The 18,256-nt window shown below is 56.5% G+C and overlaps 7 protein-coding genes and 1 non-coding gene across 8 annotated transcripts; 5 read left to right on the top strand and 3 right to left on the bottom strand.

Annotated features, from left to right (window-relative positions):
- Positions 1-513: 513 nt before the first annotated feature.
- LY79DRAFT_683560 (aromatic amino acid aminotransferase) lies at positions 514-3,222 on the top strand (the record flags this gene model as incomplete). The annotated part of the gene is made up of 4 exons (XM_060564612.1): positions 514-664; positions 1,080-1,677; positions 1,853-2,212; positions 2,278-3,222. 4 exons carry the CDS (start codon positions 514-516, stop codon positions 3,002-3,004), a joined length of 1,836 nt encoding a protein of 611 aa, XP_060420183.1. The 3' UTR covers positions 3,005-3,222.
- Positions 3,223-3,453: 231 nt separating this feature from the next.
- On the bottom strand, positions 3,454-4,913 carry LY79DRAFT_504821 (ribosomal protein L4/L1; the record flags this gene model as incomplete). Its single annotated transcript, XM_060553547.1, has 3 exons — positions 3,454-4,153; positions 4,278-4,428; positions 4,709-4,913. The coding sequence occupies 3 exons, from the start codon at positions 4,911-4,913 to the stop codon at positions 3,454-3,456; spliced, it is 1,056 nt and encodes a 351-aa protein (XP_060420182.1).
- Positions 4,914-5,743: 830 nt separating this feature from the next.
- LY79DRAFT_t16 lies at positions 5,744-5,835 on the bottom strand. Its single transcript has one exon. It is a non-coding gene; the product is annotated as a tRNA-Pro (tRNA).
- Positions 5,836-6,393: 558 nt separating this feature from the next.
- On the top strand, positions 6,394-8,199 carry LY79DRAFT_586251 (large neutral amino acids transporter small subunit 1; the record flags this gene model as incomplete). The annotated part of the gene is made up of 5 exons (XM_060560607.1): positions 6,394-7,158; positions 7,217-7,378; positions 7,441-7,694; positions 7,766-7,869; positions 7,925-8,199. The coding sequence occupies 5 exons, from the start codon at positions 6,394-6,396 to the stop codon at positions 8,197-8,199; spliced, it is 1,560 nt and encodes a 519-aa protein (XP_060420181.1).
- Positions 8,200-9,218: 1,019 nt separating this feature from the next.
- Positions 9,219-10,047, bottom strand: LY79DRAFT_145209 (uncharacterized protein). Its single transcript, XM_060550998.1, has one exon. The coding sequence runs from the start codon at positions 9,910-9,912 to the stop codon at positions 9,400-9,402; it is 513 nt and encodes a 170-aa protein (XP_060420180.1). The 5' UTR covers positions 9,913-10,047; the 3' UTR covers positions 9,219-9,399.
- A 1,160-nt stretch (positions 10,048-11,207) lies between these two features.
- LY79DRAFT_145139 (uncharacterized protein) lies at positions 11,208-14,445 on the top strand. The gene is made up of 2 exons (XM_060550997.1): positions 11,208-11,476; positions 11,542-14,445. Exons 1-2 carry the CDS (start codon positions 11,400-11,402, stop codon positions 14,282-14,284), a joined length of 2,820 nt encoding a protein of 939 aa, XP_060420179.1. The 5' UTR covers positions 11,208-11,399; the 3' UTR covers positions 14,285-14,445.
- Positions 14,446-15,444: 999 nt separating this feature from the next.
- On the top strand, positions 15,445-16,542 carry LY79DRAFT_144992 (uncharacterized protein). Its single transcript, XM_060550995.1, has one exon. It carries the CDS (start codon positions 15,527-15,529, stop codon positions 16,115-16,117), a length of 591 nt encoding a protein of 196 aa, XP_060420178.1. The 5' UTR covers positions 15,445-15,526; the 3' UTR covers positions 16,118-16,542.
- A 192-nt stretch (positions 16,543-16,734) lies between these two features.
- On the top strand, positions 16,735-18,170 carry LY79DRAFT_504824 (family 76 glycosyl hydrolase; the record flags this gene model as incomplete). The annotated part of the gene is made up of 2 exons (XM_060553548.1): positions 16,735-16,927; positions 16,978-18,170. 2 exons carry the CDS (start codon positions 16,735-16,737, stop codon positions 18,168-18,170), a joined length of 1,386 nt encoding a protein of 461 aa, XP_060420177.1.
- Between the last annotated feature and the right edge of the window lie 86 nt (positions 18,171-18,256).

Raw genomic sequence — 18,256 nt, 5'->3', positions numbered from 1 at the left:
ACCCCTGTCCTCCCACCGCGCGGCCCAGTCAGCAACCGACTGCCGAGACCGACCTTATCGATGGGCTGTTTCTCTGGAGCTTCCTTATCGGGTCACTTCAAACAAGTTCGAGATAGGTGCTGATTTGTAATCCCGGGAGAGTGAGAGCTGGGGGAGACTGGCTGGCTGGGGTGCAAGGAGAGGAGGGCTCGACATGTCACTGGCTACATCCTAATCTTTGCGGTATCTTTCCTTACACGCTAGCTAACCTTCTCGACTTGCTTATCTTTGGGTTCCCCTCCTCCGTGTTTGGACCTTGATCGCCGGCTCGGGCTTAGTGAACCCTCTCTCCATGGTCTAAAGCCTTGCCCACGAACCTCCATCCAGAGCTCACTCACTCAACCAACCACCCTGTCGACGGCTGAGGCACCCGACCAAAAACCCGCCTAGCAAAGCAACATACCGCGAAGAGACCACATCGACGACATCAGCCCCTCGTTCTTTCCATCACCTCTGTCGAAATCGACCGTCGATATGTCCGCCGCCGAAATGGACGACTCGGCCAAGAGGCCGCCCCTCGACATGGAGCACCATTTCTCTGCCGTCACCATGAGGCGCATCCCCAGCAAGATGAAGGAGTATTACAAGTACTTCCAGATCCCGGGCATCGGAAACCTGGCTGGCGGTATGTCTTTCCCAACCATTCTCTCCTTTCTACACTTTTTGCATTTTCATTTTCAACTACATTCTACCCTCTCTCTCCCTTCTCTTTTTTATTTGTGATGGATATAGCGATTTTCTGGTGGTTGCACCACTCACTTCCCGTCGATTCGGCGGCGACCCGGGGGTTAGCTCGTCCCTCCCCCGCAGGATATCGCGGGAGGATGCCGCCACCCATGCCGTAATACACACCTTGCCTTTGCGTGCTTCCCGCCCCAACGTTGCAATTGCGTTTTGTACGCGTCGAATGACCCAATGGCATTCGCAATCCCGATCTCAGCCGTCCTGCCTTTTTCTTCCCTATTCTATTTCTTTTTTCCTTTTTTGTTTTTTTGTTTTTTGAGAGCACGGCTCGCTGACTGCACGGCCCCCCTTTCCAGGCCTTCCGCATTCGAGCTTGTTCCCGTTCGACACCCTTGAAGCGCAGGCGGCGAAGCCCGAGCGCTGGGAGCCGTCCCCGATCCCCGGGGACGGTACCGCCGCCGTCGCCACGGAAAAGGACAAGGAGAAGGACGTCAAGACGGCGCGGCACGTCACCGTACCCGGGACGGATGCGGACCGCGACCCGCTCCAACGCATCGACCTGGCGACGGCGCTGCAGTACGGCACGGCCGAGGGGTACCCGCCGCTGCGGTCGTTCGTGAGGCAGTTCGCGCGGGAGCAACTGCACCCGGACGTGCCGTACCTGGGCGGGCCCGAGGTCATCCTCACCTGTGGCTCGACCGACGGCTTCGCCAAGACGCTAGAGCTGCTGACGGACACGTGGGACCCGGCGCGGGACGCCGCGGCCGACAGGCCCGGCATGCTGTGCGAGGTCTTTGTGTACAGCCAGGTGCTGACGCAGGCGCTGCCGCGGGGCGTGCAGGTCGTCCCCGTCGAGATGGACGAGGGCGGCATGAGCGTCGTCGCGCTGGAGGAGGTGCTGGCCGGGTGGGACGAGAGGGACGGCAAGAGGCCGTCCTTCATATACACTGTTACGTGAGTATTTTATTTAGACTTTTTGTCTTGCATTTGGGTGGGGGGGGGGGGTTTCGTTTGTTCTCTTTTTTTCTCCTCCCTCTTTAGGGGCTCTCCGAAATTCCTCGCTCCGGATGGGGGTTACCCATTCTCATGTGAGACATGCAGCATGGCTAACACGTGGCGGGGGAGATAGTATGGGCCACAACCCGACTGGCGGCGTCCTATCAGTCGAGCGTCGCAAGGAGATCTACGCGATCGCCAGCAAGTACGACATCATCATCGTCGAGGACGACCCGTACTATTACCTGCAGTACCCGTCGGCCGTCGTGAAGGAGGCCAGGTCCCGGGGTTTGGAGGTTCCTCGGCCCTCCCCGCCTTATAAGCCCGCCAAGTCCTCGGGATATCCGTTCATCGACTCGTTGACCCCGTCGTTCCTGAGCGTCGACGCCGATGGCAGAGTCATCCGTCTCGACACCTTTTCCAAGACCATCGCCCCGGGATGCAGGCTGGGCTGGATCACGGCACAGCCCGCCATCATTGAGCGCCTGTTGAGGTATGTTCCGCCCTTCCAACGAAGCCTGGCAAGTGCGCGAGCTTGTGGCCTGACACATTCCGTAGAATCACCGAGGTCACCACGCAGCAGCCCTCCGGCTTCGTGCAGTCCATGGTCGCCGAGCTGGTCATGGGCGAACAGCCCGCCGCGGCGCGGACCGCTTTCGCCGCCCTCACCGCCCGCCAGAAGCAAACGTTCGACGGCTGGCAGATGGACGGCTGGGTGCGCTGGCTCGAGGGCCTCCGCGGCGTGTACGAGCGGCGCATGAACCGCATGTGCACGATCCTCGACGAGGGGGCCTTCCAGCTGAAGCAGTCGACGCCGCGCAGCGCCGAGGATGCCGACTGGGGCGTCGTCAGCAAGACGCGCATCTACGAGTTCGACTGGCCGCGCGGCGGCATGTTCGTCTGGCTCAAGCTCCGCCTCGAGACGCACCCGCTGTGGATGGCGACCGGCGGCAAGAGGGTGCCGCTGCTCGACGGCGAGCGGCTGTCGACGGCGCTCATGTTCCTGGCGACCAGGAAGCCGTACCGCGTGCTCGTCAGCCCCGGCCTCATCTTCGCCGCGACGCCGGCAATCCGCGCCGAGCGGGGGTGGGCCTATTGGCGCCTGTGCTTCGCGGCCGAGACGGAGGAGAAGGTGGACCTCTGCTCGCAGAAGCTGGTCGAGGCGATCCAGAGGTTCTGGAGGATCAAGAAGGTCGAGGAGGTCGAGGAGCTGCTCGGCGACTTTCCCCCGCCCGAGGAGGAGGACGAGGGATTCGGCAACCTGGGCACCTTTATGGGTTGCTAGGCAGACCGATGACCTCGGGCTGGAGGCGTAAGAGACGTGACTAAATGGACGGAGTTTTTTTTATACACGAGTTTATACATCGCCGTCGACGACAAGACGGGCAGGCAAGATAAAGAACACATGAGAAGTTTGGGTAAAAGAAAACTTTTTGTAGCTACCTTTCAGTCACTACAGAAATGAGAGTGTACAAAAAAAAAGAGATGCAAGGAAATTCATCATCACGTGGAATCAAGTCGTCACGGTCCAGGGGCCAGACCGTTGTCTTTTTTTGAACACGCCAGCTGTCTTTTGTTGTTCAAGGGAATCATTTGTCCATTGATGAATTGAGGTCAACGTTTCCTAGTTGTCCATTACGCCTCAAAGCACAAACCATGCTAAAATGTAGCCCCGTCCTTTTTCAGAACCGTCCGTTCCACCACCGTCGTCAGACACCCGTCACAGAAATTTGCTTATTTCTTCTGGGCAGCCGCCTTGGAGAATACCGAGGCGTAGGGGTTCAGGCGGAGCATGACCTGCTTGTTCTTGAGGGGGTTCTTCTTCTGGACCGCGGAGCGGCGGGTCAGAGCGTAGCCCTTGGGCTCGTTCAGGGCGGACTGGGTTTCCGAGCTGTTGATCAGACGGCTCAGGTCGCTCTGGGAGACGATGTTGGAGGGCAGCAGGAAGTCCTTCTTGAGGGCGGAGGGCTCGGTGGTGGTGCCGTAGATGGTGTCCAGGGACTTGAAGGCGGCAGAGGTCCAGACGACGAAGCGGCCGAGGTGGCCACCGGGGGCGAGCTGGAGGAGGTTGAGGGCGGTGACGGGGGAGGTCTCGACACCGGGGACGTTGCGGAAGGCGGTGACGAGCTCCTTGCCGTCGACCTCGGGGTCGTAGATGACCAAGGGGCCGCGGCGCTGGCGGAAGCGGCGGCCACGGAGCTTGCCCTTACCGGCGCGGAGCTTCTTGGACTTCTTGACCTTCTCGACGTCGTCGGCAGCGCCGACGGTCTTCAGGAGAGAGACGGCAGCGGCGGTGCGAGCGACGGCGGCGTTCTCGAAGAGAGCCGAGTCGACGACGAGGGGAACCTCGGGGACGTTGGAGATCTGGTGACCGCGGGCCTGGAGGAGAGGGGCAACGCCGGAGGCGGCGATGGCAGAGACAGTAGCGTAGCGCCTGCGGGGGGGGGGGACATCTTGTGAGAAACGGCATTCCTAGACGGCTTTTTTTTTCCCTTGTCTTATCCCACCCCGCCGCGGTGGGGTTTCAGGAAGAAAAAGAAGGGAAGGGGGTCACTCACTTCTGGCCCTGGTTGACCTTGACGTGCCACTTGCGCCACGTCTTGGTAGGGGCGAACATGCGACCGGAACGGCACATGTTACCGAAGGCGGCCTGACCGGCGCGGTGAGTACCACCACCGGAGACACGGGGGATACGGGCAACAGCGCGACCTGTGGTGTTTTCTGTCAGCTCACTTGTTCCCCGTCGCAGCCGCGGAGTGGTCATGTCGTCCTCCAGCAGTCGCAGACCCAATCCAATGGGGGAGGGGGTCCCGCTCGTTCCCTCGGCATGGTCTCTTCCAGCAGTCTTTTTCCTCTTTTTTCAAGTGTCGACATGCCCGTCCAAGACTTCTGCCAGAGGTCCCCTCGCGTTCGTTTCCCCCATTCCGAATCGGTTCCCGCTCCTGCTGGAAAACTTCTCTTCACACCCTTCGGCGAGGTGACGACTAACCAGTTCCCCAAGACTCGGCAGAGGTCTGGTGACCGGCCTTCTCGCTGACGGAGTAGGGCTGGCGCTTGTTCTTGGCCATGCCCTTGTGAACCTCCTGGACGATATCGGGGCGGATAGGGCTCAGGAAGACAGCCGGCAGGGTGTGGGTGTTGCCGGAGGACTTGCCATCCTTGCCGATGATGGTGACGGTAGGTCTCGAAGCCATTGTGCTGATCGTGCTTGACCCTGAGGACGGACGGACGGGTTAGTTGACGGCGGGAGAGAAAAAGGGTTAGACGGGAGAAGGAAAAGGGAAAAGAAGAGGGAAAACTTTGGTCGTCGGGACGCCTTGCTGGAAATGGAGAAATTTTCGACAAGGGACGGTAGGGGAATTGGGCGCCTTACCTGGGTCAACGGTGGGCTTCAGTGCTGCTGGGTTAGTGACGGGGTTGAAGTTGAGCACTTTCTGGCTTCGCGATACAATTTCACCTGTGATTTTTTTTCTGAGTGCTCGCCGATTTGGTGGGCGGAGACCCTAAAAGCTACGTACCGACTTAGCGAAGCAGCCCGGGCCGGGTCACGTGATACGGAATTTCTCACAGTGCTGGCAAAAGTCTGCTGGACAGTGCGCCGGTTCCACCTTGATTGACTGCTCTACAGCTCAGTGGTTGAGACACTGCATTCGCTAGGTAGCGCAGTGTATGCTGCTAACCCTTGAATCTTTCATCTATTCAACTGTAGGAATGGCAAATGTGTATCAGAACTGTGACATTGCACTCTGCAAGATGGTCAGTCAGGTCTTCGATAGTACCCAGAACTGGAAGACAGGCCCAGATTATAAGCGCCTCTCACCGTCGGGTGCATGGGATTCGTGCCAACGCAACATATGCTGGCTGTCCTCCTATTTCACCACCATTCATACTACTGCCAGCTCATCTGTTCACTTCAGTCCAGTTAGGAAAGAAGCATTGAGCAAGACAGACACAAAACCCGTACTTGTTTGTCCATTCACCACGGCTTTCAAAAGAGTAAACGCCAAATTTGGCATAAGAGTTGGGCCCTAACCAGGGATCGAACCTGGGACCTCTCCCAGGATGAGATGTCAGAGACAACCCTAAGGGAGAATCATACCGCTAGACCATCAGGGCAGAGAAGCGACTCACTACTTGTTGCAGAGGCAGCAACTCTGACAACTAATGTTCCTTTTGCAACCCATTTACTCAACTCCCTTTCGTGATCGTTCGCTAGTTGAGTAAACTCAGTGCGACTCGGAACCTGTTTTTCCCTAGACTATCTCTCGGTTAAGCACCAGGCTCTGCAAGAACATCTTTTTGTTCTATTGAGGTACGCCACCATGCCAGTCAGGCCATGTGTTGTCAACGCAGGTGAGCGGCGTTCCTGCTCCCAGTGAGCAAATTGAAACCGCCGAAGCTATCAACGCTATCAGAGGCTAAGATCCCTGTCAACACACACACATATCCTAGAGATAAGGCGAAGCTGTGCATCTAGTGTCGCAATTGACCTTCTGAAGGTCAGCATCCGAGCCTGCTTATACCCAAACATATGGAAGCTCTTGGCGCAGGAGGAGAAAGGGGCGCAAGGCTAGCGGAACTTGTGCTGTTTTCGAGCCACACGTGTTTGAGCAACATTTCACAAGCTGCATAGTTGCAATCATCCCCGCTCCAAGTCGAGCTCCAAGTCTTCCGATGCCGGACCTCCTCCATACCGATGAGATCACGCCGTTTCTCCAGCAGCCGTCGGTGTCCCGCGGCGGCGACGGCGACGGCGACCCCGCGACCGCCCGGAAACTTACGCTCTTCAACGGCCTCGCCATCGTCATCAGCCTCCAGATCGGTTCCGGGATCTTCAGCGTCCCCTCGCAGATCAGCCAGTTCGTCACGGCCCCGGGGTACGGCCTGCTGGCATGGCTTTTCGGCGGCCTGCTCGTCTGGACGGGCGCGGCGTCCTTCATCGAGCTCGGGCTCCGGATCCCCGTCAACGGCGGCATCCAGGAGTACCTCCGTGCCTGCTACGGCGAGTTCGCCGGGTTCCTGTTCACGTGGGTGTGGTGCATTATCATCAAGCCCGCGGCCAACTCCATGATCGCGACCATCTTCGCCGACTACCTCACCGAGGTCTTCGTCGCGGACCAGGTGACGCTGCCGTTGTGGGTTCCAAAGCTGGCGGCGGCAGGTTGCATCGTGGTCATGACGCTCGTCAACTGCATGGGCGCAACCGCTGGCGCTGAGGCGGCCAAACTGTTTCTTTTCCTCAAGACGGCGGCCCTGGCTACTATTATCGTACTCGGCTGCGGTGTCTGGGCCTTTGGCCATGGAGACGGAGTTCCGTCATCCGAGTATGGCTGGTTCGGACAGGCTCCCGAACAGCGTGAGGTCGGTCTCTGGGAGTGGCTCGGAGACTTTGGGACGGCAACATTCGGGGCACTGTGGTGCTACGCCGGTTGGGAAATGGTGAGTTGATTTTGCATCCCCTCCATTCACACATGGCCGAGTACTGAGTATCATGCAGATTGGCTTTGTTTTGGGAGACATGAAGAATCCTAAAAGAGATCTGCCAATCGTGGTAAATGGCTCTATGGCTGTGGTGATTATCGGCTTCCTGCTAATGAACGCTGCCCTGTACGTCTGTTTGCCAATGAGTGTCATGCGGACAAGCAGCACTGTCGCAGTGGTAAGCTTGACGTCCCCCCAAACCAGCCAAAGCTATTCGAGACGTTGACATGAAATCCTTAGGACTTTGCCAACAGGATTCTCGGCAACTGGGCTGGACTACTCTTTTGCCTGGTTGTGTCTGTTTCGGCGATGGGTGCCTTGAACTCGAACATCTTCGCGACCGCCAAACTCGTCGTAGTCGCAAGTCAGAGGGGGTACCTCCCTGCTATTTTGGCGAACCTGCACTGCAGTCAAGAAAAGGATGAGGCCGGCTGTGTTGACGAGTATATGTCTTCTCTGCCGAGATTGGTCAAGGGGCCGATCATAGGTTTCCTGTCTTGGACACAAGACCGACGTTGGCGGGGAAACGTGCCTGTGTAAGTGTGTCATAATGTAAGCGGTATAGCTGTTATACTGATGGAAATGTCAGGCTTCCTCTGCTCTTGAATTGCGCATTGTCTGTTGTCTATGTGGTTGTTGGGAGCTTCAATGGGCTTGTCACATTCATTGGTGAGGCGACGCACGTCGGGATGAAACCGTCGAACCGCAGACTGACATCCTGTAGGCTTGGCGGCGTACACGATCTTCTTTTCTTCGACTGCTGGACTCATTGTTCTCCGCCAAAGAGATCGTCGTATACCAACGGCAAAGGTTGCCGAGTACAGCACTTGGCTCATAAACCCCATCATCTTCAGCGCGATTAGTGGACTGCTGGTAGTCAGAGGAGTCATCTCGGAACCTTTGCAGGGAGGGGCTATTTTCTTGGTCGCCGTTTTCGGAGTAGTCTTCTTCTCGCTCAGGTTCGGGTTACGTGGCTTCACCCACACAGAAGGCAGCTGAGTTTTGCCCATCCCGGCCGTTCCGTTGTGGTTGTGTAGCATCTGCAACCTGCCTCCGCCGAGAATCCCATCTGCACCTGGTCCGGCCGCTCCCGGGCTTGGACTCGTGCTCGGCCGCACCCCGACTGGATTAACCCCAAGTCTCTTCAGGTCGGGAAGGTAATGCAGACCTGCCAAAAAGGGCTCGGAGATATGCCTACAGGGACATCGCACATATCGCCATGATGGCAGGAGGTTGGTTCAGCTCCTCGTAGCCGACTCAACACATTATTCGTGTCAGCGGCAAGCCGACAGGCGTTTGGCAAGCCAAGAGCAGGGGAGGTCTGTGAAACCTAGGGCGAAGGCATCGTCCGTGTTGGGCTCCAGTGACTCTTTGTTCCCGCAGAGACAGGATAGGTCACAAAGGCACGGGGGAGAATTGGCGCCGTCCAGAGAGGTCAGGAGAAGAACTTGATGCCAAAGATAGGCTTGCAGGCATTAAAAAAAAAAGTTGCATGCTGCATGGTGCATGAGGAGCTTGGATGGCCTCAATCAGGGGCCACAGCACCTAGCTTCGGCGTAGTTGATTAGATCGAAAAATGATTAGCAACGTTAAATACGTTGAAGGTTGAGCTTTCTGTCACATTGAACAGGGCCGTGAACAGGGCCGTGAACGGGGCCGTGAACGGTAGTGGCGTGAGGGATGCTGCAACCTATTCCCACCGCTCTTCCTGATTGCAGATCATCGGGGGCAGAAGCTGCCGATGGCAGTCCGGATGACGAGCAGGCGTAGCGTAGCTGCAGCTCTAACACGTCGGGGACTTTGGGGGGGTCTATAAGCGCACTTGAGCTATCCACCATCCGCGGCAGCTAGCCGTCTGCATGACCCCATTGTGGATGGAGGGGTAAGGGGAGGGGAGGAGAAGAGAAGAGAAGAGAGGCGAGTATCGATGCCTGAAGGTGGGTGAGGGTGAGCTAGACGGCGTTCTGACACAGCCACAGTATCCTCCGGCAAACTTGGCAACGGGATACGGGATGCCGCATTTTGTTTTCATGGATCGGTTCTAGAGATGCAAGATAAGAAACGGGGGTGTTTCGGCTCCAGCTCGCTCGTGGAAACACTCGAGAAGATCCGATCGGTCCCAACAGCAGAGATGAGGCGAGAGGGTCCACGCCGTCCCAAAGGCAGTACAGGTACTCGAATCCAAACTTTGCCATGCTATCAGACAAGTCGGCCTTGGCCTGCGAATAAGGAAAAGTAATCAGAGACTTGCCGCTGTACTGGGCATGGGATCCAACGTCTACTAAGCCCTCTCCTCCCTTGCCTCCCCTTTGGTGTGACTAGTTGGCCGTTAAGCAGCAGCGTGCGGCCACGCCGCGTGGCGCATGCTCCTGTCGCCCTTAGCAAACCCCGCATGCATACAATCTGGGCAGTACGCCGTCGCAACGTCGCCTTCGAGGAAAGTCTTGGTGACAGCGAAGCCTTAAAATGGGCGGGGGTCTCTTGGCTAACACGAGCAATAGTTGAGGATACGGGAAGTTCGTTTCCATCTGTGCAGAGGGTAAAGGTCAGGCGCCGCGCAGGCAGTCCGACCAACGTTGGATAAAGAAAGTCAGAAATCGGGCAGGCCTGTCGTGGTACCGGGCTTTCAGCTCTGGGGTGGCAGACAGGCACCCTGTGAAATGTCGAAGGCTGAATCGACAGCGTCAGTTGCCCTAAACAGGTTCCCAGCATATGCAGTGTCCAAGCCGGAGGTTAAGAACCGACTGCAAAGTGGATACAGCTCGATGCACTTTGGCCTTGGGCCGAATGCACGCTTGAACGTTAGGCTCGGACTTCTGGGGCGTCTGAGGGGCCCCCATCTGCAAGATGGACCGTAGGCATGGCTATGTTGCCATCATCCTGCAGGTTGGAGGGGGGGAGAGAAGCGAGGACCAAAGAAAGTGAGGGAATGGTGTCTCTCGAGTCGGCGTGTTGCCACCACCCATTCCAAAGAATTAAGTAATGATGTGTGGTGTATTCGCGTACAAACACACCATAGTGTACAGGCACTCGTTGGGCCAACAACAAGATGAACAGAGTGCATCCCGGTACCTAGCTGTGTTTCTTGTTCCAATATCGCGCGTGGTTCGGTACGGATGCGATGCACGTCGGATTTCCAAGGTAAGGCCTGCCGCCAGCTGCCGACCTAGGCGCCTGACGACGCAGGGAATATGTGAGGCTGGCGAGCCAAAGTTCGGTCCTGCATCAGAGCGGCAGGTTTGTTGTGAGGTGTGACCCTTTCCTGCTCTTGAACCTTGAATTTAAACATCAAAGAGTTGCGTCTCGGGGACGGTATCACCTCGGTGACCGCACTGGCTAGTCAAGGTGGATGTGTGTTTGTGGGTGTGTGTTGTTGTTGATGCACTAGGAACGGCGGAGAGCACCAAACCTGGAATCGGCAATCGACAATCGAACAACGCCCGGGGCACCATGAGCACTGCGCCGGGGAAGAGAGAGATGGATGGGTGTGGAAGGATGGAAATAAAAATAAAAACATGGCGGGCGGTTGGGTTGGGTGGGGATGTTATGTATCCCAATGCAGATACAAATTAGCCCAGTCTGCACCTGCACCCGCACCCCGTCATCATGGAGGGGCACCACTGCCATATGTACATACCATACCCACTGTTCAAATAAGGACTTGCGCCAGCGCCGCATCTTCGACGCTTCCCAAATCCCCCCTTCCTACTCCCCCCCCGCCTGACCACCAAAACAAAACGCCTTCTTCTAATCCTTAATAGCCTGTCTGACCAGTGGCTGACTGTTTGGGGTTCTGAGCCGGTTAAGACCTTCCGTTCTACCTTTCTCTCTCTCTCTCTCTCTCCAACTTTACTTTACCTTGGGTATATACCCCCGCCTGGCTAATCGGAACCACGCCCACCTACTCATACTTGAACCAGGTCCGGCATCACCAACGCAACACCGCTCCTCAGTCTGGCCCATTGGCAATAAGGCTTGTCTCACTGCGACAGCTCCCGTCGCTGCGAACCGAAATAAAAATTTCAGAGATTGAAAATCCCGGACAAGATCATCACACGAGACTGCGGCAGCTACCTGGGAACCGGGGTCTTTCGCATCCCTCCTCGCCGACTTCCGAGACATGATGCCTTCAAGGCCTCAACATCTTGCTTGATTTTATGTGACCTTTGACTTGGTTTTTGACTTGAAAATATCCGAACATGAACGAATCACGCAATATTGAACATCTCCTCCAAACTGGTTTCTTCACCACCTCCAGAGCCAAGACTCCCAATACGTATGCATATCCGAACCCGTCTTCCCTGCGATGCCTCCTTCACCAATGTCTTACACAAGCGACAGATCTAGCACCGAAGCTCCGGCTGTTCCTCCACACGTTTCAAACACCTCCAACATTCTGCGGCCAGTCTCCAACCCGGATGCGTTCGTCCTCCAGCCTTACAGCCCACCGGCGAGAATCACCCGTCGCAGACACTTTCCGCCGCCGCCGAGTGTCGAAGATGAGTCCGAAGCGCTTCTCAAGGAGCACGGCAGCGTCGTGTCGGCATCCTCTGACGACGTGCCTCCGTCGCGAGGCGATGCCGACCAGTACCCCATTATAATGGAGGTCCATGAACACAATCCTGAACGTCGGTTTGTTCTGATCCCAAAATCCGCGAGTGGAACAGAAGATGAGGATTCTGCCGACGATGCAAAATGGTCCTCCAGCGGCTCACGCACGCCCAAGTATGCACCACCGAACGGCGATTATGAAGCGAACACGGGAAGGAAATACCGTGCGCCTCCGACAGCAGATCGAGATGGTGTCAAACAGCCGGATCTCGAGAAGAAGAAGAGCAGGCAGGACCTCCCCCGCATCGAGACCGACGTCGGAAAAGAGGATGCCCGTTCCCAAAAACACGAACGAACCAAGTCGGCGACGCGCGTCGAGCAGCAGTCATCCGACTACTTCTCATCACACGACGACAAGCGACAATCAGGCGAAACCCTATTATCGCCGCAAGTGATCAAGCATGCGACGGGTGGCCGCGAGAAGGCGTACTATGATTACTCCCAAAACGGTCGCAACGGCGCACCGCGACATCAGAGGAGCCAGTCAAATATGGGAGATAGACGCTTTGACGATAATTATGACCGTCAAACCTCCTCCAACCCACCACCAGTCCGGCGCTCGAACAGCAACGTCGACTCTCCGCCCAAGGAGCCGAGGCACTTATCCGGCGACAGGGCTGGCGAGTCTTCTCGTCATCAACGCGAACGAGTGGTCCCGCGTGGCGAACGGCCGCAAAGGAAGGACCCGTCTCCACCTTATGACCGCTCGGATCGCGATCATGAGAGTGGCTCGAAGCGGACACCGACTTACAAGCGCGACTCTCCGCGACGAAGAGACGATAGTGGCTCTAGCAACAGTGACTACGCGCAAACGACGCCTCGGGCGGCCAACATTCGGCGGAGAAAGTCGATTGTCAATCAAGAAGATAAGGACATACTGTTGAGCCCTGAGCAACTTAGACCGTCCAGGTCTGGCAGATCTAGATCACGTCCTCCGCCATCAGAAGCAGTCATGCCGTCTCCTCGAGGATCCACCAAGTCATTCGCCGACGATATCCCGCCTCCACCCCCACCTCGGTCTTCGCAAACCTTCCCAGTGACAAGGGAGCCGAGGGACAGTGGAGATGCCAGAGACAAGACTGTTCCGTATCCCGAGGACGACTTGTTGCTGCCCAAGACAAGCCGTCTCAGCCTGCGCGATCCAGAGCCGCCCATGCCACGAGCGCGCTCCCGGTCTCGTGCATCCACCTTCAACAACCCAGTGATAATTCCGGCCGTCATGCCAGCCATGCCAGCCATGCCAGCCATGCCGGCTCCTGCTGGGCCACGGAGCCCCGCTGAAAAAAGGAGGTCGCCCGAGAGACGGCCCAACTTCGCACAGTCTGCTGTGACAGCTCCCTCGACAGAGGCATGGCCACCAGCCAAGTTTGACCCGGCAAAGAGCAGCACAGCGGTCGTGGATGGACCGAAAGGTAGCTACCGGCGGTACTCTCATGACACAGACCGAGGTGGCGTGCCTGATTTCCCCGACTGCCCTCGCAAGAAAGGCGTCATTGGCAAAGCGGATTGGCTCAGTCTGCCACGATGCGACAACTTCAACATCTGCCCCGACTGCTACAACGGGGTGTTCGTCAACACCGAGTTCCGCAACGACCTCATGCCCATGCTTTTCCGTCCAATGGACAAGCCAATTGTTTGCGATTTCGGGGCATGTGGTTGGTATCACATTGCGTGGCTCCTGACGTTGAAGAACCGCCTTACGGACCTGCGTCTGTTTTACCAGGTCGCCAATGTCACCAGCAAGCTTACCGGTGGCGTTCTACCATGCCCGGGAGATCGTCGGATTACCCGCGTCTGGTACTCGATCAAGAACCCGTTTACGCAGACGACGATGCCGGATTTTACCGTCTGCTACGAGTGCGCCAAAACCATCGAAGGGCTTCTGCCCAACCTGACTGGACTGTTTGTCACCCTCCATCCGGCGGCACAGCCCACGAGGAGTGCCTGTGCAATGCATTTCAACCCCGATCGGAAGCGCTTCGTGATGTATTTCGATGCGCTAGAAACAACGTCGGATCTCGCACTTGCAACCACCCAACCGCCCAACATTGGCAAGCTTGTGACGGACATTGAGAGCCTCTCGGCGTTTGCCGAGTGCTCCAAGGACAATCCGGTTTATGATCAAAGCTGGCACGTCATGCAGTTCCTTCCCCAGTTCACCGTCTGCGGTGACTGCTTCGACGAAGTGGTCGAGCCTCAGCTGAAGGATGGCAACGTCATTGCGCGCAACTTTTACGTGAAACCCCAACGCCTCGAAGAGGCATCGTGTCAACTATACTCTACCCGAATGAGGACTGTTTTTGACAAGGCTTGCCGCCGTAATGATCCCAAGTACCTCGAAAGCAAGGTACTCGAGCGGCAAAAGATATTTGTGGAGATGTACAAGAGGATGGCCAAGCTGGAGCAGGAGAGGTCTCTCTGGGCAAGGGAAGAGAGCAAAAAGCTGCTTCAGGAATGGGAAAAATGGGAATGATGACGCGTACGAATGAATGAAATGACAAACAGACGAGTACGGCATCGTCTTATACCACGGCCCGAATCGCCGATAGTGCCTTTAGTGATACATAGAGTAATCGTCTGTACGAAGTCGAAGCGAGTTGTCGCGAGCGCTCAAGATTTACTGTGATCCGATGCCAGCGTGACATGTTTTGAAGGGGCTTTCGTGTTTATTTGCTTGAATATCCAAAGGCCAAGTTCGGTCATCTAGGTCTCTATCCGAAGGCTACGGCCATTCCAGAGAGGTACCGGTATATCGCCAGATAAGATAACAAGCAATCAGCGGACTAGTTACCTAGGTACGCAGCGGCCATTAGTATAGCAACCTAGAAAGCGTTCAATGTGAGAAGCTGCATATGCAGTAGTTTCCTGGTTCGAAAATCGAAGGATGTTGACATGGCGTGCCCCGAGGCGTCTGCTGTTCCGTTGCCCAAGTCGGTTCAAGTGATCAAGGCCGTTTGGCCACTCTCATCGGGTAACGGTCGAGGCAATCCACTTTGTGAATAGACGGATTGAAAGCTTCCGGGAGCAACTTTGCAACAACGGACTCCGATGTTGGCACTTCGGGCCCGCGCGAGCAAGACAACGTCCCCCAACAGGCCTCGAGACGAAATGTTTGCCGATGGATGACGAACCACTGCCTCGCCGCGTCATATTGCGATACCGGGTCGACGGTTCTGCGGTGCGTTAGTCCGTGCTCTGCTGTTTTGGTTGCGTTGTCCACAGGCAACAACGACGCATCGAGACCGCTGATCTTGCGGTCAACCCACAACTCGAGGGATTGGTCGTCATGGGAATGTGAAGAAGCAGGCCGCCAAGCAAACGGCGCAGAGGCGACAGCAGATCAGTGCGTCGTAGATCCATGGCATGGCAATTCGTCGCGACTCTGGGGTTCCACGGTTGTAGCGTGGCCGAGTGTGGTCTTGATTCCGTTCGCGGTCGATCAGTGTCAAGTTTGCGCGGGGGAGCCAAGGGGTGTTATTTGATATTCCCCCAGTCTTTTAGGAGGTCAACTTATACCAGACGGCAACTATGAGTTGCAGACGTCAATCAGAAAGCATGGCTGTGCGTACGTGGTTCGAAGACACCCGCAAGGACCATCCCAGCACCCGAAAATAGCCATGCAACCAACGGTTCCACAGATGTGCGAGGGATAAGAGAGGATGGTGCGATGTAACGCACAGACCCGACCGTCTTTATTCAGATCTCAGTATTCGTAATGCCGTGCTTTCCGTGCCATGCTTTTCCTTTGCATGCATTGTCGTCGACTCCTAGGTACTTTCACAGCAACAGGCCCATTGAATTCTGCAGTGCTAACGCGCGGAGTGTGTGGTTCAATGTAACTCCCTCACACGGAGAGAAGGGCCTGCACCTGCTCAAATTTGGCTCATGGCCCACAAATTTTTTCCGCTCTAGAGAGGGAGCTGGTCGCCTCTCAGTACATATCTCCGACACGGATTCCGTGTCGCGCCTGGTGCCTGAACGGCGGTTGGAGGAGAAATCCTCTCGACTCACTCAGCGCTCTGCCTCACTTCTCTTCCGTCCTGCTCGTCCGGGAGATCCTGACCTTCATTGGCACATTGGGTTGGCACACGAGTCTAAATGTTTAGTCATCTCTCTTATCTTCCGGTTACACTTCTGTGGTCGAGAGGGGGGCCTACGGCCCGTCATGAGACGGACAGACTGCCAAGTTCGAACCGCAACTGTTTCATCCCTTCACGGGTCCCGAACGCACAGCCTCGCTCGCCTCGCTCTCCCCTCCCCAACCCACCTTGGACACGGGACCCAATTCGTTTTTTTACCTAAGTAGGCCCCTGTTGAAGAGAAGAGAGGGAGGTGGTAAGGGTAATATGGGTTCGCCCAGGTTTGGAAACGTGCAATACGGGGGGTTGACGCAGCAGAAGCCCGCAGTGTCAGTCTCGAGGCTCGACGAAGTCGCTTTCTTCCACACTTTCTCTTGTCACTCCTCGCATCACGGCGATCCCTTCTTCTTCCTCTTACACCTTTTGTGCGCTCCGCCTAGGCTTTGTTGGTCTCCTCCGAAGCGTTCCTTTCTGTTCGTAAACGCAAGGTCGTTACGAAGACTTGTTTACAAGTCTATTCCGCTCTTTTCACTCCTGGTCGAGTTTAATCAGGAGATTGCCGTTTGGGCTTTTACATCTATCGTCTCTTTTTTTCCCCCTCCTTTTTTTTTCAATTTTTTATCCCCACGTCCAGGCGACATTTTTTTTACAGTTTCGATTTCTTGGCGATGATAGTCAGTTTGTTATACTTCGCCATCTTATAGCCAGACCACATCTACACCAAACCGAAAGTGTCGAGGGCCGAGGCATAGAACAACGACATTCACAACGACGCCTTTGTTCAAATCGCCCCTTTTGGGCATTTACATTTCGGTAACGGAAGTTCCATAAGTAACATCCAGCCATGCAGGGTTTGTTCAAGCTTGCTGGCGCAGCATGTGTGCTGGGCCATCTGGCGGATGCTGCCGTCAATATCAACTTCGACCAAGAACAGTCCATTAAGGATGGTGCAAGCACAATTGCATTTGGCCTGTTGAAGTACTACACAGGGAACAACACCGGCGATGTCCCGGGAAACCTACCAGACCCCTATTTCTGTATGTTGTCAGCTTTTTCTTCCTTCTCACGTAGGCTGACATGATTGCAGGGTGGGAAGCCGGAGCGATGTTTGGCACAATGGTGGACTACTGGCGCTTGACGGGGGACTCGACATACAACGACGTTACGACGCAGGCGATGCTTCACCAGGCCGGCGAGGATGCCGACTTCATGCCGAGGAACCAGACGAGGACGGAGGGAAACGACGACCAGGGGTTTTGGGCGATGGCGGCCATGAGTGCAGCAGAGAACAACTTCCCGAACCCACCAAAAGACCAGCCGCAATGGTTGGCGCTCGCCCAGGCCACCTTTAACCAGTACGTCAGCCGCTGGGATACGGAAACTTGCGGGGGCGGCCTGCGGTGGCAGATCTTCACCTTCAACAACGGCTTCAACTACAAAAACTCGATCTCGAACGGGTGCTTCTTCAACATCGCGGCCCGGCTGGCGCGGTTTACGGGCAACCAGACGTACGCGGACTGGGCCGAGAAGATTTGGGACTGGGAGGCCAGCGTCGGCCTGATCACGCCGGATTTCAAGATCTACGACGGCGCCACGATCGACGACGCGAAGACTTGCAAGAAGATCGACATGATCCAGTGGTCGTACAACTCTGGCATCTTCATGCACGGCTCCGCGTCCATGTACAACCTGACGCAGGACAAGAAGTGGCTCACCCGCACTGACGGCATCCTCACCCAGGCGACGGGGCTCTTCTTCAATAACAGCGCCATGTTTGAGCCGGCCTGCGAGCCCTTCCGGCTGTGCGACAACGATCAGCAGAGCTTCAAGGGCTACCTCACGCGGTGGATGGCCGGGACGGCGCAGCTGGTGCCCAGCATGTTCGACCGCATCATGGGTCTCCTGCGACCTAGCGCCGAGGCCGCCGCCGCGGCGTGCAACGGATCTCCCGCGACAGGGTACAAGGGGCCCGCCGGCACGGCATGCGGCTTCCAGTGGACGCCGAAGGGCTTGTTCGACGGCCTGGTCGGCGTCGGCGCACAGATGAACGCCCTCAGCGCCTCCATGTACATGCTCGTCAAGAAGGCCGACGTCAAGACGGCGCCGGTGACGGCCGACACGGGAGGCACGTCCGTCGGCAACGCCAACGCCGGCATGAGCTCGCAGCCCAAGATCCCCACGCTACCTCCGATCGAAACCAAGGACAGGGTAGCCGCTGCCTTCGCCACGACAGCCGTTACCTTGAGCATCGTGGCAGGGTGCGTCTTCCTCATAAAGTGATTACGAGAAAGGCAGGCGGACTTTTTGCATGTTTCTTGCACGACGACTTGGGCGAAGAGGGTTTACTGTAACAATTTTAATCTGCT

Source organism: Colletotrichum navitas (genome assembly GCF_030913465.1).
Source record: "Colletotrichum navitas strain CBS 125086 chromosome Unknown LY79scaffold_2, whole genome shotgun sequence".
Classification (NCBI taxonomy): Eukaryota; Fungi; Ascomycota; class Sordariomycetes; order Glomerellales; family Glomerellaceae; genus Colletotrichum; species Colletotrichum navitas.
Note: the sequence above shows the minus strand (reverse complement) of the source record. Positions and strands in the feature narration are given on the sequence as shown.

Excerpts from the sequence above, each read along its gene's own strand:
- LY79DRAFT_144992 (XM_060550995.1), top strand. The coding sequence starts at position 15,527 with ATGCCGTGCTTTCCGTGCCATGCTTTTCCTTTGCATGCATTGTCGTCG.
- LY79DRAFT_145139 (XM_060550997.1), top strand. The coding sequence starts at position 11,400 with ATGAACGAATCACGCAATATTGAACATCTCCTCCAAACTGGTTTCTTC. Across the intron at positions 11,477-11,541 it reads AGAGCCAAGACTCCCAATAC|ATCTAGCACCGAAGCTCCGG; the intron begins GTATGCATATCC and ends CACAAGCGACAG.
- LY79DRAFT_145209 (XM_060550998.1), bottom strand. The coding sequence starts at position 9,912 with ATGCTGGGAACCTGTTTAGGGCAACTGACGCTGTCGATTCAGCCTTCG.